We start from the raw sequence: 17,537 nt of genomic DNA, 5'->3' as shown, positions 1-17,537 counted from the left end.
TGCTTCATATTACCTTTGATAGTGATTAGTGATGACCTTACTACACTGCATGCTAAATGTTTATTATCTAGATGTAATTTAAAAAATGAACGTGTGCAAGTTGTTGCCAGTTCCTTTTGATTACCGCAGGCCTGATCTCTGAGAATAGGCGTTACTCAGGCCTTTGGACCCAAGTTCATATGTTAGCGCTTGATTTTTAGGTTACCTTATGGGAAGACCTGATGAAACCTGCTGGTGACATATAATTACTTACCTGTGTACAGTAATAGATAACTCTTTATTTCTTCATATACGTAAGTCTGCTTTTTTTTTTTTGGAAACAGAGTTACAGGTTTTCCCCAGCTATTTCTCTGAAGGCTTGTTTCTGTCCTGTGGGTGTACCTTTTTTTCCAGTGGTTTCTTTTTCCATTTTTCCCAGTACTAAAATTTTTCAGGACTGTGCAATGCAGACCATGGTGTCGAGAATGATTTCTGTTTCCCAGTGGAAGGTGCTGTGCTGTTGCAATGCACAGCTCTGTGCAAGCAGCAGCAGAGCTGGAGGCAGACTCTGTGCGTCCTGTGGCGCCGCAGGTCAGCTCCTTGATTAGTTGTTTGTTGATCAGTTGTTTGTTTTATCTGGCTTGCACCAGACCAACTTGTTCACACCTTGCCATTTCTCTTGTGATGCAGCTCCTTGGAGTTAACAGCTGAGGCTGCAAAGCAGGTTTCAACCATTCGCCCTGCTTGTAAAGACTGTGGTGATTCCTCTCTGAGGAATCAACCAATGCGTCACAAGTCATTTGCTTTGACTACACCATTACCTCGAGGAGTACGGCAATGGACTCCTTGCCCTCGCTAGGAGCTTCACATCTGGAAAGACGAGCAGCAGGATCAAATTAGTGCTGCGTGCCATAGCCGTGGCTCAAAAGGCAGCTCATAATACTGCTGTAGTCTGTGATACTGCCTGTGGGTAGGTGCTGCTGCATAGACAGTTGACTCTGCAAAACAGCTCAGATTCCTGTTTTGATGTAGTAATTTGTAGTTGCGACAGAGCCTGTGCTCAAACAGCTCTCACTGTATCCCTGCTGGAAGGGAGGTTCTGCAGAGTGGGTGGCAATGGCTGCAGAGTGCTTGCCCAAGGATGTTGATTTCTCCTTTTTGAGCGGACAACGGAAAGGGAAGGAACAAGAGGTTATGTTTTCACCACATTCTCAACTTCCTTAGAAGAGCAAGACCCTGCGCTTACCATGGCCTAAAGACCATGTGTTTAATGGGATGTGTGTGTGTGTATATATATATATTAAAAAAAAAAAAAGAGCACTGCAATTTAGAAGGTGGCTTTAGTGACTTGTGCTGGTCAAGCTTTGTACGTTGGACAATTGGGACTTGCCCAGCTGGTGTTCCAGCCAGCAGCAGGATGTGGTTCTGTGGTTCACTCTGGTCCCACTGGTGCTGCCATCACCCCTTCTTAGTTTGTCTCTGTGCTCTTGTCCTTTCTTTTTACCCAGGGTGGAGGCTTGTGTGACTTCAGTGTGTCCCCATTGCCTCATGCATTGCTGGATGCCCCAGGCAAGAGTCTAGCTCTGTCTTTACTTCCCTTCCTCCCTCTTCGAAGTATTTATACACATCAGTTTAACCCACTTTTCTTCTCCTGGCTAAACAGCCCTGGGAATCGTTCAGCCTCTTCATATGTTAGATGCTCCAAGCCTTATAGATAGGGAAGGCCTCTAACTTCTTCCAGACTCAAGACTGGGAAAGAACCAGTGCTCCATCTTACACAGCAAGTGGGAATTTGCACGAAGACATATATAGTCTTCACAAAAAAAAAAAGGAAGAAAAAAAAAAGGGAGGAGGGGCATGACACTTCTGTGATGTAGTTGCAGTTTTTGATGTGGCAGACCCTGTTTGTCAGTTCCGTTTCTATCTGATGGTTCAAAGCTTGTGAAGTTCTGTAGTCGTCTGCTGGGTGAGAGCTGTTAAACACAGAAAGCTGCAGCCAACTGCGTTTTACTTGAAAGGGCCGTGAGGGTATCGGCAATCGCGAACAAACAGCGTTTGTGGCACTTCTTAGTAACTAAGCTGCACTGGTATGTTTGGTGGGAAAAGAAACACTTTTGGCTTAACTGCTTTTGCAAGGAAATCAGCCTTTAAGGAAGAAATGTGCTTGAGTTGTTGAAACTGTTGTGTTCTGAATGCCCTATGTTTGAGATGACTTTTTAATTATAGAAAAGCCAGAGTATTTCTCATTAAAAAAAAAAAGCCTTACAGTCATATTTTCTCTCAGTTTACCCTTATTTTGCATTGTAACCACATTTAAAATGCTGTAGTTCCAATATACATTACACTGAAGAGGACTTTAGGACTGCACTATGAACTTAGGCAAATCCTCTTTGGGACTACAGTCTTGCTAAGAGTAAATGTGCCTGTTGTGAAATGCAGGAGTCTGACTTCTGCATTTAAAAAGAGAAAAGTGAAAAGTCGTTCTGTGGATTTGATATATAAAATTACTTGCTTAAGTGGGGAGAGTCTTGCTCATAAAAGAAAGAAGTTATCCTTGAAGATATGGAATGACATGTGGAACTCATTAGCCTTGCTTGGCTAAAAGAGTCTGTTTGAGCAAGTGCTGGATCCTTTTGCATCAAGGGATCGACTGTAGTATTCTGTATGTGTCTCTGGTTGAGTGTTGGATGATGCAAACTGCAAATGAGTAGAAAACCTTGTATGTCCTTGTTCTTCTGATTAATATTTTCAAATCCTTAATATCTGCACAGGGAGCAATGGAATGACTGTGGAAAAAATATTCCTTTTTTTTTTTTTTTAACATAAATTTGCTTCTTTACTTCCATCATTTATCATGTTAGAGTTTTTTGGCCATCCCAGAACATCCAGAACATTTAGCCAGCAAAAGGCAAAACTTCATCCTTTGCACATCCTTTGGTTTATAATAATCTTTAAGACAGTTGCAGAGACTGCTGGAAATCACCATTTTTGGACATGGTTTGACAATGTTTCTTTCTATAACCTAACTAGGAATGACCAAAAATGGTACTGAATATTAGCTTTAAATATGAGTTGATATGATAACAGTCAGTCTGAAGTGTATTTACTGCTGGTTTGGATTTGCCCATCTTTTTAGGGCATGGGCAACAATGTGCTTGAACTAGATTTATATTTCATGAATCTGTTTTTTAATTTCTTTTTTAATTTTAAGACTGACTGATTCGTTTTCTGTTTCCTTTAGTAACCTTTACTTGTGCCAATGTTTCATTTCATGTGCTGAAAATAGGAAAAGCTGCTGCTCAGCAGTGAGAGCAAGACGGGAGGCTGCCCCATTGCTCTGCTGCTGCTGCAAGCAGTGGTTTTCTGGCTGCCATAACCTCAACGCTGCGGAAGGGATTTGAGCTTTGGGGGTCCTCCAGGAGGATCCGGGCCCTCCATCCCCTCTTTTCTTTGGGAGCTGCTTTTCCAGCATGGAAAACTGGAAAGGTGGAAGCAGCAGAGCAGGCGGTGCTGTTGCCTCGTGGCTGCTGCGCTTTGGACTAGCAGAGTCGTGGAAACTGCAAAAAGAGATGGGAGAAGGAGAAGGGAGAAGGCAAGAACTGCCAGCAAAAGGAAATGTTTATTGTATCCTGAAGTGAGACGTGCAGGTCTACCAAATGGTTTGCTGCAGGAAAATGAAGTTGACTGGGACCTCGTTACACGTGCTATAGGAATTGGCTCACTTTATTGGAGGTTTCTCTTCCTCAGCTTGTTCTCCTTTGCTCACTCTTCTCTGAGCATTTTCACTGATGGAAATAAAATATCTGGCCGTGGGCGTTAGGTTTTGTTTGTTTGTTTTATCACATAGGCCTGAATCAAGTTAGCTGTAAAAGATGCTCCTTTTGGAATCAAACTAAAAACTGTGTCTGTATTTTTACAGCTCTGGGATGTATATATTGTAGTAGCATCGATATTTACAAAAATACATTCTTCAATAGCATAAAAATAATATTTTAAACAAAACTGTGTTTAAGGTTATCGTATGGTATTGTATGTGTGCTTTTTCCTTTCTTTTCTGGATTGTGTAGTTATGTTACTTAAAATCCCCTGTATGCCTTGTATGTACTTTGACTTCTCTGTCAGCAAGATAAAACTTTCGAAGAAATAAATAGAAGCAGCTATTCTTTTCTTTCCAGTAATATGGCTGTAATATGGCTGTATATATTTATACAAAAAAAAAATGATGCCTTCTAATCCTAAAATTCTTGCTTATTAAATGTGAATTACTGTTTGTAGTCTCTCTTTTTGACAGTTGTTTTGATGCCTTTTTCACCATAATTAAGTATATCAATCTGCAGGCACAAATACCTTTAGCCTCTTGCTATAGAAACAAAGAAAAAACCACAACATACCTTCAGGATGTCTTTTTAAACTTTGAAAAATTTATTTTTTAATGAAGGCAAGGCATATTAAGCAGTATATAACCTCTGGCACTGCTTCTTGGATTTCTTAATGGCATAAAGAAGACATAAATAAACGAGTGTGTGGAGCCCATCTAACTCAAAGGTGCTTTGCCTCACCTTTTGTGGACACACTAAAACAGGGCTGTAATGTGCCAAACAAATGCTGGATTATGAGGAAGAATGTTGAAAATGGTAATAACTTACAGTTGTTATTTTATACTTAATAATAAAGATCTTCCTTTTAAAAAGCAGGGGCACTTCTGAGGTAGCAAAGGGGAGTTTTAGTAATTGTAACAAGAACGCTAAAGAATTTCTCTGACATTGACATAAAGTATGAGTGGTTTTTTTATTTTTTTTATTATTTTTTTCAATCTATAGATTCAGTACAGTGACTTTTTGTTTTGACTGACACTAGTATGAGAATTGCACTCGTTGCTTTCGCTGCCTGTTTTCTAATAGTTGTTGAAACTTCTGGTGGGAGGCTTTACTTTTTCTCCTTTCCAATTCAGTGGAGAAATTAGTTGAAACTCAATATATTTTGAAATAATAAACCCAGGTGTTCATTAATACTCTTCATTAGTACTTAAGGCATGCAGGTGCCAAAAAAAAATTTATGTGTGTTCTAATGGCACACACTGCAGTGAAACTATTGACTATGGTGAAGAAGCAGGGGGAGATGTTCTGAAAACATTTAAGACAGCTTAAAATGCTACGTGCAAGGTGAGGCGTGAGGTACTGTATGTGTTAGTTCATATTCATGGTATGGCAAATGGAAGGATGGTTTCGCTTGCAGGCAATGTGCAGATTTACTAGACTGCCAGTCTTGCCAGGTGTGTTCAAGAGTATAAAATAAATCCCCTGAATTGTTAGTTGAGTAGTCATTTGCCCAGCCTAATAACATACTGCTATTAAAGTGCTTTGATATTTATTCATAGTATCACTTATCCACGCATAGTTATGTTAAGGGCATGATTACAAAGCAGCCAAGTGTTCTGAGAGCTCTCAATAGCTCCATTTAGATGCACCAGTTCAGTTACAATGTGGAGAAAAAGCCTCTTTTATTGCTTTTATTGTTTTCATTAAGCTCTGCAAGGAGCAGCTCATAAAAAGCTCAGTTTGCAGCTGATTATTTGAAATGCGCTGTTGATGTTTTAGAGACTTGTGTACCTTTTGGACACCTTGCTGTAAGGGAGGGCTAAACCTGCCTCTTCTGCGTTTATTTGCATTCACGTGCCGAGTCTTGATCCATTCCCGGAGGATCCTTTTTCTTAAACACTAAGGCACAAATGCGTTAGCTCTAATATTTGAGCCATTTCTGTGCATGCTTTAAGGTTAAAAAACTTCATTACTAGTCAGGATTGCCAGATTTGCTTAGTACTGAATTTACCATCCCTTCAGATTGCCAGCTAAACCTGAGATCCTGTTTCTTCATTTCTTTCTATTATTTCATTTACAGTTGCAGAGATTTAACTTTTGTGAGGTTGTAGGCACAAGGCTGATATCACTATAAAATGTGTCCTGGCAGTGGCAGGGAATCATGGAGGAATGCTGTCTTCTAGATACCCAAAGTGACATACTTGTCACCTAGGTGTTCGATTTTTTTTTTTTCCTCCTTCTTAAAAAAAATATGTTAATGACAGTGTTTCTGTGCATTTTTGTGGCTTGTGGTTCTATTTCCTGGCCAGAAATGATCTTCGAAGGACTGCATAAACTCATTTTTATTTTTACTTTTTTTCTCATTGACAAGAAGTCCACTCAACTACCCAGGAAGTAGCATCAAGCACAAGAGATAACCTGGCTGCCTAAGGAGAAAAGACAGGGAAGATAAGCCAGAGGGAATACAGCTCAGTTTCTGTGGTTTAATAACTCACTACCTGCCAATTGAGGCTGGAGAAGTTGAGCTATTAGTCTGACCAGTTGACAGATAGCATGGCTTGATTAAATCAATTCAGGGATTAAATGAAGTATTTTTTTGCCTTGCATTTGGGAGTGGGCAACTTGTTTGTTACTGTATTTCACCTGAAAGCATTTTTAATGCGTTTGAAGCTGTTTGCTTCCTCTGCACAATATTACACTTACCGGAGTGGGTAAAACATTTTAGGTAAGAGCAGAAGCTTCCCCTGCACCACCATCTTTCTTTGACTTGGACCTAATTCCGAAAAACTTCTGTGTCAGATGTTGGTCTTCTGTGCCAATATTTTTTCCTGGCAAAATAAACTGTGTAACTCCTCCTTTTTAGCTGTTTTCAATTGCTTATTACTGCGCATAATGTATGTTTTTCAGTTACAACCTGTATTTTAATTCTTCAGAAAATTATAACTTTGAAATACTTTCGAAGGTTAAAAATAGGTGGTTTTATTTTAAACTGTTCCACAGTAGAAATGTTTAATATTAGAAATAGATGTGTTCCAGGTAAATATGTTTAAGAATTGTTTGTTTTCCAGTTTGGAGAGAAAATCATTTTATTTTGCAGTAATAGGATACTTGCAAGAATCCTTATCTTGCACATGCTTAAAGCAACTTGCATTTGTATTTTTACATTTATTTTTAAAAAGTCACAGTTCAGTAAGACTATAACACATTGGCTCCTTAATGAAGATAAGAAAAGCTGATTAAACGTTGTGGGGTGGCTGGTGGTGCCTCCTCCCTGCCGATCATCTGATTCTAGGGACTTGTGTCCAAATCCATGTCCATTTACGTCTCGGCTCGGTCCTCCTGTTGGAGCTGGTGGGAGCAAAGAGCAGCTCAGTGGGTTTTAAACAGGTTTCTGCAAGGGCTGTGAAGCCGCGGCGCGCGGGGGATGTTGCTGCTCGTCTTCAGCGTGGAGCCTGTAGCCTGTTGCTCTGGCCTCAGCTGGACGGCTGTGTAGCAGGGAGAGCGATAGAGGAATGTCCCGCTCATGGTCTGAGGTGCTGATAGAGCCTTCCGTAGCTGTGCTCCAGATTCTGCAGCCTAGAGGAACCGCTTCCTTTCATATGAAGAACTTGATAGCTAGTAAGAATTCTGGTAGATACTGCACAAAAAGGGTAGGAAAAAATCCTGCTTTTACAGGCAGTGAATCTTGGTTTCTCTTTTGAATTTCTGTTCCTTCTAATCCCTGCCCACCCCTTCCCTCTGCCCTGCATTGAAGTCAACTCTCCTTTTCATTGAAGACGTCCAGGCACTGCTCATTTGTCTCTTTGCCCCCCAAAACAGCCTTAGATCTGTGGTGATCTTTGATTTATGGCAGGTTTTTTTCTACTTTTCCATCCTCTGTTCTTCTATAGGAGAGGAAACCTTCTATTTCCTTAGTTAGTTATGCTGTGATGATGCACTGCAGCAATTTTAACTATTTTTTTCTTCCTTATCTCAGTATAATTTTGATAGTAAATGTTAGATGATCAAAGCTGTAGCTTCCTCCTGATGTCATTCTTGCCACTGAAATGTCTGGTCTCTAGTCTACAAAAGAGTGACTAATAGTTCCTGTCATCTGAGCCACTCATTTTCTGAACCTACCTTCTTGCCTATAATTAACTTGTTTAGCTTGGAATTACTGTTTATTTAATGCAGCTTTTTAAACATACTGTTCCAACTACAGATTTCTTTGTTTTGCTTTTACTAGAATAGTTTAATAAGAGTAAGTGTACAAATGAACCATATTTACTGAGATTGAAAACAACAAGAAAAAAAACACTTTTGACAACCTGTGTGCTTGTGGGGTTTTTTAGTTGTTGTTTTTGTTTTTTGTCTTGTTTTTTCTGTAAGCTGATGAGGCAAGGCATTTAAATTGAAAGCTAGGTCAAAAGATTATGTAATCTTGAGACCCTAAATATAGATTGGTGTAACGACATAGAAAGATCAATCTCCATGCATAAGTTCTGATGAAGTATTTTTCTTTGGTCCCTATTTTGCGCATGCAGTTTAAAATTATGCCGGAAACCCTTTGCTTGGAAAAACGATCTTGCTGATTTTGTCTTTATGCTATGTGCCAATTTCAATCAACATATAGCATGTGGGTTTCTTTATTATGACTATCTGGATGTGGGGGTTTTTCTTCTTTTGGTTTGTTGTGTTGCTAGTAAAATTAGCAATATAGTCACTGTAAAGTTTACCTTTTATTTTATATATTTTTTATTTTTTTTAATAGTAGTGGAATGGGGTGACGATGTTAAAGCAGTATCAGAAGATGAAGCCGTGGTGCTGGTGAACCATCAAGCAACAGGGGATGTCTGCACTCTCATGATGTGCCTTCAGGATAAAGGCACGGTAGGCTACAACGGGGGAGCGGGTTGTCTTCTGTGTATCCTCCTTGTTGCCCTGTGTGTGCTTGCATCTCTGTGTGTGTGTGTGTGTGTGTGTGTGTGTGTGTTCATCCATCAAGAAATCCTGTGGCCTTAAAATGGAAGCTTTTTTGTTTAGATTTGGTTTGATGTCACAGCTGGTAGCTTGAAGCAGGTGAGAGATGGTAAATGTTGCCTTCAAAGAAGGTCAGGTAGAAGCTGAGTCTGTGTGGATCCCGTCTAGGTTAATGTGGAGGGAAGCAGATCTTCTTGCGGACAGTTGTTGTCTCACCCTATGCGCCCCTGCAGTTCATCCCAACTTGGCTTAAACCAACATAGATTTAGTTTCACAGCTATGATTTTTTTTCATGGCACCAGAAGCAAGCTGTGAATGGCATTTTGTGTTGGAGTTCAATAATCAAAAATGCCTTCTCTGTGAGAGCGTGCCCAAACCAAGGTATCCGTGGACAGAATTCCTTGAGCTGCTGATTCTACAACTCTTCTCGATGAGAAGTGCAACTCGTGTCAGTCACCTCACATGTTGCTCTTCTGAAGTGTCACAAACAGGGAGTTTAATGTTGGAGACTGCCAAGTGGGTTCTGAAAAGGAATTTATATTTGTGGGGAAATTGTGCGGATGGGGTGTGCATGATTAGGCTAGAAAGTGTAGGAGATACACCTTGCAGACTGACAAAGGGCTTACTGAGTCAGTTGTGTGTAACTAAAATGTTATCTTCTCTCCTGATACCAATGTGTGGGAAATGAGGAAAACAATTGTTCTTCCTTGCATCTCTACAACTTGTAATTGTCCCTTTATTTTTCTTAGTATATATTAGTCTAGATTTTGCATACCCTATGTCTCTATGTCTAGATGATTAACATTTTTATAGAGTTTTCCCCAGGTCTTACTTGTGACTGATCTGGAACAAATATTGAGTTAGGATTCAGAAAGTGTGAAAATGCCAAAGAGACTTCCTGCTTCTTTTTCTACTATTGTGCAGAGAAGACAGTGTTCTAAAAGTACATTTAATAACTTTAATTCCTCTAGGAATTGAGGGAGTTACATATTTTAGTATTGTATCCAAATGAGTAGAAGGACAAAATGAATTCTTGGGAATTTTTAATTCCCATCATCAGAACTATCCTTCGGACAGTCTTTTGGAATCAGTGAAGATGCTCACTTGTGGATGTGCATTTAATGTTACCTTGAATTTCAAAGTTTCAAATGCTTTAAAAGTTTTGAGTACCATAGACATTCATTGATTCATGTATGTATCCTAACACAGACACATGTGTATGTATGTGAATATAGTGTGTATGTGTGTGTATATAATCTAAACCGTATTTATCCAACTTCTTTAACTCCACAGATAAATTTTACAAACGAAACAAAGGTAATAAAGACCTGAGAGTTGCAGTTACCAACATCATTATAAAATCTTTAGTCAGAGCAAAGTAAGTTCCTGTAAATGTGAAAGACCCTGAAGAAAGCAGGAAAGTGTCGAGGGGAGAATAACCCTTACTGGGGGCACTTTTAGGCTTGGTGGCTTTTGGAAAAGCAAAGCATCCTTAAAATCATTTCCCTCCCCTACTTCCCAAGTAGTTGTAGTAATTGCTGAAAAAATATGAGAGTCCTAAGCCTCAAATGGATAGCTAACAAAAGGTATAAGCTTCAAAACATGCTTAAAATACTACGTGAGTAGTACAAGTGGCTAAAAATAATGAGAAAGATAAGTATAGTTTATCCTTGATAGAAGCTGCTGTATCAGGTGTTTTTAAATAGCATGCTTTGTATTTCTGAAGAGCCGTAAAGAATTGTTCTCTCTTTGAGAGAATGTGAAACCACCGAAGTAAAAAAAACCTGTCCTACTGAAATAAAAGAAATAAAAATAAAGGCAACTAAAGGCCCTGGCTCAGAAAGCACTAGCTGAAAGGCTGTAGTGGAGGGGAAAATTGGTTTCAGGTGTTTTTAGTGCAAGCTGCAAAACATTTATTTCCAGGCTTCATTGTGAAGTTGCAGACAGGTGCTTGAAATATCAAAGTCCATCTGTTTGGTTTGCTTTGATATGAAATCTGTGCAGAAAGAAAGGAAAGTAGGTCTGAAAATGGCCAACTTGGTTATTTGTTATTGAATCAGGAAGAATTTCCTTCATATTCCAAACTTTCCTTAGTTAGGAAGGAAGAAGCAAAAAGCATGAGAAGTGGCATCCAAAAATTCTTTCAGTCCTTGAACATCTCATGAGTCTGTGCTCAAACAATTTTTGAATATGTGTTCACTTAAACGTACTTGAAATGAGTGCAAGAAGGGACTCTGAATAGAGCTGCTTAGCTCCCAAGGATACTAAGGGAAGAGCCACCACTATCCTGCCCCTTCCTCTGTTGTGCCCTTGATGGCAGAATAGAATGAGTCTGTTAACCTAGAGTGCCTGTTGGTTGCAAACAAGGTGACTAGGTGTGTATTACTCTTTTAACTCTCCCTTCTTTTTATTTTATATAGTAGAATGTTTCTTGTGGTTTGGTTTTGTTTTCCTCTTGGTGCTGTGTGTGCAATCATAGGCAGATTTAACATCACCAAGCTCTGGAGTCTGTCTTGATTGTAGCCCACTCATAGCAAACTGTCTATGTCTTGGTTAGCACTTTTATGTTGCGCTGCTCTGCTTTGGCAATCACTCTTTCTCAAGAAGACCGAGTTAGTCCAAGGATGCTAGTTAGAAGGACGTGGTCAGATGAGTTTCAGGCTCTAAAAAGCAGAGATGAAACTTTCAAGAGATTTATCTAAATATTGCAGCTAACTGGCAAGCTGGTACACCGTGATGAGGACTGGTGTGGGAGAAAAGAAGTCTCAGTATTGCTGGGAAAGAGTTGCTCCTCCAGGATTGCCACAGTACATCTAGGGACCAATGTGACTCCTCAAAACTTCCTTCTTCAGGGAAGCAGCCTATCTCCTTTGCTCATCTCCAGTCAAACAATGTTGGCCTAGTCTTTACTTGATGTAGGGGAAGAGTCTTTGTCAAAAACTAAAAGTAGTAGGTGAGTGCTGACAGTGATACAGCCATTGCTGAGGGATAAAGCTTTGCCTTTGGAGTTTCGGAGTATTGTTAACTGAATGATGGCCTAGGCATGGTCACCTGCATGAGCATGTCTTCTCTGCGTGGGGATGTGAGTATAGGCTGGTGGGGTTGGGTGCCTTAGGGAGGAATAACTCTTCTCCAAAGTGTTCTTTACTCTTAGCTTTAGTGTTCTAACTTCTCCTTCATTTTTTTCCCCTTCTGTTTTACTGAAATGGGGGCAGTGTCCCTGTCGGCAGAGAAGAACTTTTGCTTTAAGATCTTGTTTGTTCTCTATAATATTATGTAAACAACAGTTGTGTTAGAACCACTAGAGCTAATTTAGTCTCAAGTGGGGAGCTATATCAAGGAGCTATTCTTTTTTTTTTGCCACTCACAAATAAGTAGTGTGTCTTTTCTCCCTTGGACATTTAACATTGACTAAGAAATGCTACTGCAGATGAGCAGAGATGCCAGCATACTTTCCAAGGCAGAGATACCAGCACACCTTCCAAAGCAGAACCTTTTACCGCTGAGGGCTTTTCTTTTTTCTCAGGCCTGGTTTCCCTTCCTACTACAGACATTGGAGGGTCCAAAACTGGTGCTCTTACCTTATCCAGACTTTTCAAGTAGAGAAGTTTGAATGCTAAAATCGTTAAAAAGTGATGTGTTTTTTTTTTTCCATAATATATTCTTCTGCAAAGTTAGCTTTCTTCTATACATTCAACTTAAATTTACAGAATCTCAGAATGGTTGAGGTTGGAAGGGACCTCTAGAGATCATGTAGTCCAACCCCCTGCTCCAGCAGGGACACCTAGAGCACGTGGCGCAGGGTGACATCCAGGTGGGTTTGGAAGATCCCCAAAGAAGGAGATTCCACAACCTTTCTGGGCAGCCTGTTCCAGGGCTCTGTCACCCTCACAGGAAAGAAGTTCTTCCTCACATGGAGATGGAACTTCCTGTGTTTCAACTTACACCCATTACCCCTCGTCCTGTCACTGGCCACCGCAGAGAAGAGCCTGGCCCCCTCCTCCCTACAGTCACCCCTCAGATACTTGAACATGTTGATCAGATCTCCTCTCAGCCTTCTTTTCTCCAGGCTAAACAGGCCCAGCTCGCTTAGTCTTTCCTCGTATGACAGATGCTCCAGTCCCTTAATCATCTTCGTGGCTCTCCGCTGGACCCTCTCTAGAAGCAAAATGTCCCTCTTGTCCTGGGGAGCCCAGAACCGCACACAATACTCCAGGTGCGGCCTCACCAGAGCTGAGCAGAGGGGCAGGATCCCCTCCCTCCACCTGCTGGCAACGCTCCTCCTGATGCAGGCCAGGATCCCATTGGCCTTGTTGGCCATGAGGGCACATTGCTGACTCATGGTTAACCTTTTGTCAATCAGGACTCCCAAATCCATCTCCATGGAGCTGCTTTCCAGTAGGTCAACCCCTAATCTGTAGCTGAAAGATTATTTGTATATGTGCGATAATAAAGCATCTCGGATGCTTCTTGGCAGTTACATTCTTGGAAGTGTGTCAAACTTCGCTTTGCTGAATATCTTGTCAGTTGTTTAAGGATAAGTAAAAGAAACAAGGTATGTAACAGTTATTTTTCTCCAAGTATATAGCCCAGATTTCCATTATAGCTTCTATGATCAAAGAGGAAAACGGGTAATCAGAGCACCCTTAAGAGATAATTAGATAATCTTGGAGGGAAAAAGAAAGTCTCCTTTACAAAAAGTTGGATAATATGCATTTTGTATTTATAACTTCATATATCAAAGTTCTTACATTAAAATGTTTATTTCTGCACATTCCGCTTAGATGTGAAAAGAGACAAAAGCCACCATCACTCAGCAAATTATTTAGCTAGAAGTATGGTTAAAGAATGGGCATGCCTTCAGTAGCCTTCAGAGTATTTCAGGCAGGCCTCTGGCATTCGAAGGATAAGCACAGAATATGCATTAGCGGTACATATATGTAGTCACTAATGCATGAACAATGCATTGTATTTTCTGAAATAATCTATCTTCTTTATTTCTATTCTGTCCCAAGTTATGTATCTTAGACACGTAAAAAGGTGCCAAACAAGGCATGCCAGTTTAAGACTCAAACTCTTCTTCTGACCATTAGAGAAATGATGTGACGGATTTCATATTCTTTTTGATTGTGATAAATGAAAGAGAAGCCATATCATGTGGTTTTGCATTTCACTGAACTTGGTGAAAATAAACAACTAATATAGAAGTTCCAAGCCTGGAAAGGCAACTGCTGCCCCTATGAAAATCCGTGTGTTGGAACAAGAAAAGAAAGACACAGGAGTAGCAGCTTTTCCATGCTCTTGTCACTTATTCTCAAGTAACTTTTCCTATCCTACGTCTCAAAGGACTAAACATATATAATAGTTGCCTTCATTGTCCTGTAGAAGAAATGGTCAAGGTGAATCTAATGGCTTAACCTCTATTTTTACCTTCTTGACGTGCTCCTTGGTCAGAATCACTTAGCAGAATTGCTGAGGGATGCGTGTGGCTGCTCTACCATGGGGAAGAGACAATAATGGCGTGGGCTGTAGCCAGGTCTTAGTGAGTGCTGCTCTTCAAAGACAAGGATGAGCATAGAAGGGGCATGCTTGTGCATATCAGAAGTGGGGGAGGAAAATGATCCTGTCGCAAAATGTTCCATGCAAAAAAATTCTAAGGAAACCTTTTTTTTTTTATAGTAGATGTCAAACAGCTGGAGATTTCAAATACAAACCTGTATTTTTGTGTCTGTCCTTTAACTAAAACTGAGAATGATTCGGGTTTGCAGTTCTGAATTCAAATTATAATGGGATGTCAGTAAGAAATATTACGTGTAAACATGCAGTGGAAATGACTGCACTGGCTACTAGCATAGAACCGTATGTTAAATTTTGAAAGGGTATCTTGTATTTAATACTGTTCTTGGGGGAGAAGTGATTTAGCAGCTCTGCTGCTTCTTACTTTGAGGTCTAAATGACTTAATTCCATATATTTTCTTGTTTTTTTTGATGCTAGGAGGGTGACTTTGTAGTAGCTTCAAAAAAAGAGTGACTGATAAATACGTGATTCTCTGCACACAATACTTAATTAAGCTGCTTTTTTCTTTTTTTTTCTTTCTTTTTTTCCAGGTTGTCCGTCACATGTTGTGGCTGATGGATCATATTTTTAAGTATACAAATTTTGGCATTGTCTCTCTAATCCATGGAGACTTCTTTATAAGACAGGTAAATGGAAACACACTCAGCAGTGCTTAGTTTTATCCTCGTATTTGAACCCTGGTGTGTTTTGGGACTGGCTTCTGCTGAGTCTGCGTAGATGGACTGCAGGGTGGGGTAGCTATCCTGAAATGTGTACTTAGAACTTTTGATATTCTGGACCTACTTTTTTATGCTTTTGTGTTGTTTAAAGCTTCTAGTGCAAACATCTACAGGACTGTACCAAGGTGGGAGAGTGTTATGAGGGAGTGATACAAGTGGAGTATAAGAGCAGGCCTTTTTTTTTTCTTTCTCCACTTCTGACTGCACACTGACCCCCTTTCCTCTTTCCTCATTGACTTTGAAGCTGTGCAGTGAGTGTGGTTAGTTCATTGCTCTGACTGTCAAGGTTAATTTCAGGTAAGGAAATGCCAGACCATCCTTTTTGATGGTGACATGGTTCAGATCAGTTTAAACTGCTGACCAACCTGCATAAATAGTAAACAATTGATTCTTTAAGGTAAATTAATAATTGATATGTATGAGTATTAATATTCTGCATCCTGAATATTAATGAGTGGAAAAAAATCAGTTGCTTCCCACAGTTGGAGGGATTTGTTGTTTGGTAGCTGATGAACAAGCCCACGCTTTTTAGAAAAAAATAATGGTGAGCATGGATCTGGTTCCATTTGTGTGCATAGTGACACCTTGCATGCACACTTCTTTCCCTTGCTTATTTTTATATGGGCTTAAAATATATGGACAGCCAGAGAGAATTCATGTATTTTAACTTCACAGAGAAAGAGAAGCTAATTTATTTAGAATTAAACAATTTTATATTCATTCACAGCAGCATAGTGCTACAGTGAGATTCCTGGCTGAGAGACTAGAGGCATGCCTATAAAACCTCAGGCAAGGTTATGTAATAAAATGAAGGTCTCCAGAGATATACAACTGTGAACTACTAGAGAGTACTGAAAAGAATAGGAGTTGACATTTTGTAAAATACAAACCCATTTCTGTAGTTCAAATTCACACAATACCCGTTTTGAAGTGCACATGGCTGTCAGCTGTTTAACTGTAGTTTCTGAATATATTGCTGAAATTCCATCTCCAAATATAACCAAATTGTTACTGAAGTACAGAAAGTAAGACTTGTCCTCATTTTTGTGAAGTGGCAGAGGTTTACAACACAACAAATAAAATGTTACCCATCCTGAATCCAAACTGAACATAAAAATGTTTCTTGACTATTTGCTTTTCCCTGATGGGTATAGCATAAATACTTGAGGTGATCATCCTTTACCTAGCTATAAAAGGGCCTTACAGTATTCAATATTTGGATGAGCAAATAACTTCACTTTTCTGTAAAATAATAAACTTTGATCATGGCATAATATATTGTCTGTTTAGAAAAACATATATTAGCCTCCCTCTCAAGAGCAGGACCGATAGCAGTTTTAGGAATGCTGTTGATGTCTACTACAAATTGACTATTGGAAAGTTTCCTAGAAACTGTCTCTCTCACCCATTTGCTATTCTGATGATGCAAAAGGCATGCCACGCTAAAGGATTTGGCAGAAGTTTGCTAATACCTGATTCCTTTCCTGTAAAGGAAGGAAAGTTCAGCCTGTTGCCTGTGGCACTGCTAGACTAGCTATGATCTTGAAGAATGGGCAAATTGAGGCATTGCTTTTGCTGCCGTATAACTTGCTCTCTTAAAACCTCCCAATATTTTCTAAACTTTTATTTATCCACTAGTCATATTCTTTAGGTATTTTGGGTTTTGAAAAGTTTTAATATCTAATGTATGAAAAAGTTTATTGTTTGCTACTCTTTTCTTACCTACTGTGCTATCCTGGAGTCCTGTGATCTGGTGTTAAAGGAGTGTGTTAACTGAGAAACAACTGTAGCAGAAGATACACACGGCAGTAACCTTTAAGCTTTCAGAGAATAAAACTGCCTCTGGTTAGTGGAGAATTTAAATTTCGGACTTCTGAGTCTTTTGAGCAATTTGGCAAAGTGACTTTAGAGCTCTCAGAAGTATTAATAGGTGTAAATTCATGCCTGTGAAAATTAGAGAGGCTTGCTCCTGCTTTGTGTGGGTTAGGAAGAGAGAAGATATTTCTGCAGTAATTAAGGACAAATGGTACGGTCTTTGGCCTTAATCCTTTTTTATGCCCATACTCAAAGTAATTAATTAATCTTAATGTTAGTTATAATTTATACAATTGCTTGGCACTTTTAAATACGTCTTGTATACTTTACAAAGTATTTAAACAGCAGTGTTTGACATGGCATAACATTGTATTCCAAAGTACAGATTAAATGGAAAAATGAAAAGCTTTTGTGGTTTTGATTAAACTGTATTTTACACTAGATGAGCATATGAAGTATTTCTATTCAAAATATTCTTCTATTTCAGTTCAGGGTTGAGGAAAATGGCATCTGAAGAGCTCGAACGCACATTTTGCTTGCCTAGGAGCACTAGCTTCCAGAAGAATGAATTTTTGGCCATAGATTTCCATTTTGTGCAACTTTACCAGGTTGCTTTGCACTGAAGAGATTTGTGACCACTTGTATTAAAAATAAATAAATAAAAGCCCC

The 17,537-nt window shown here is 39.5% G+C and overlaps 1 protein-coding gene across 2 annotated transcripts in view; it reads left to right on the top strand.

The window, feature by feature from the left end:
- LPGAT1 (lysophosphatidylglycerol acyltransferase 1) overlaps nucleotides 1–17,537 on the top strand; it is a 51,643-nt gene that overhangs the window by 13,202 nt on the left and 20,904 nt on the right. For both annotated transcript variants that reach the window (XM_088531856.1, XM_088531850.1), the window contains 2 exons: nucleotides 8,548–8,666; nucleotides 14,865–14,960. In XM_088531856.1, the coding sequence (XP_088387982.1) occupies nucleotides 8,548–8,666; nucleotides 14,865–14,960 (215 nt within the window). The remainder of the gene's footprint in view (nucleotides 1–8,547; nucleotides 8,667–14,864; nucleotides 14,961–17,537) is intronic.

This window comes from Tinamus guttatus, unplaced genomic scaffold, assembly GCF_059628265.1.
Source record: "Tinamus guttatus ecotype Peru unplaced genomic scaffold, ASM5962826v1 Tinamus_guttatus_pri_ptg000033l, whole genome shotgun sequence".
Taxonomy (NCBI): domain Eukaryota; kingdom Metazoa; phylum Chordata; class Aves; order Tinamiformes; family Tinamidae; genus Tinamus; species Tinamus guttatus.
Note: the sequence above shows the minus strand (reverse complement) of the source record. Positions and strands in the feature narration are given on the sequence as shown.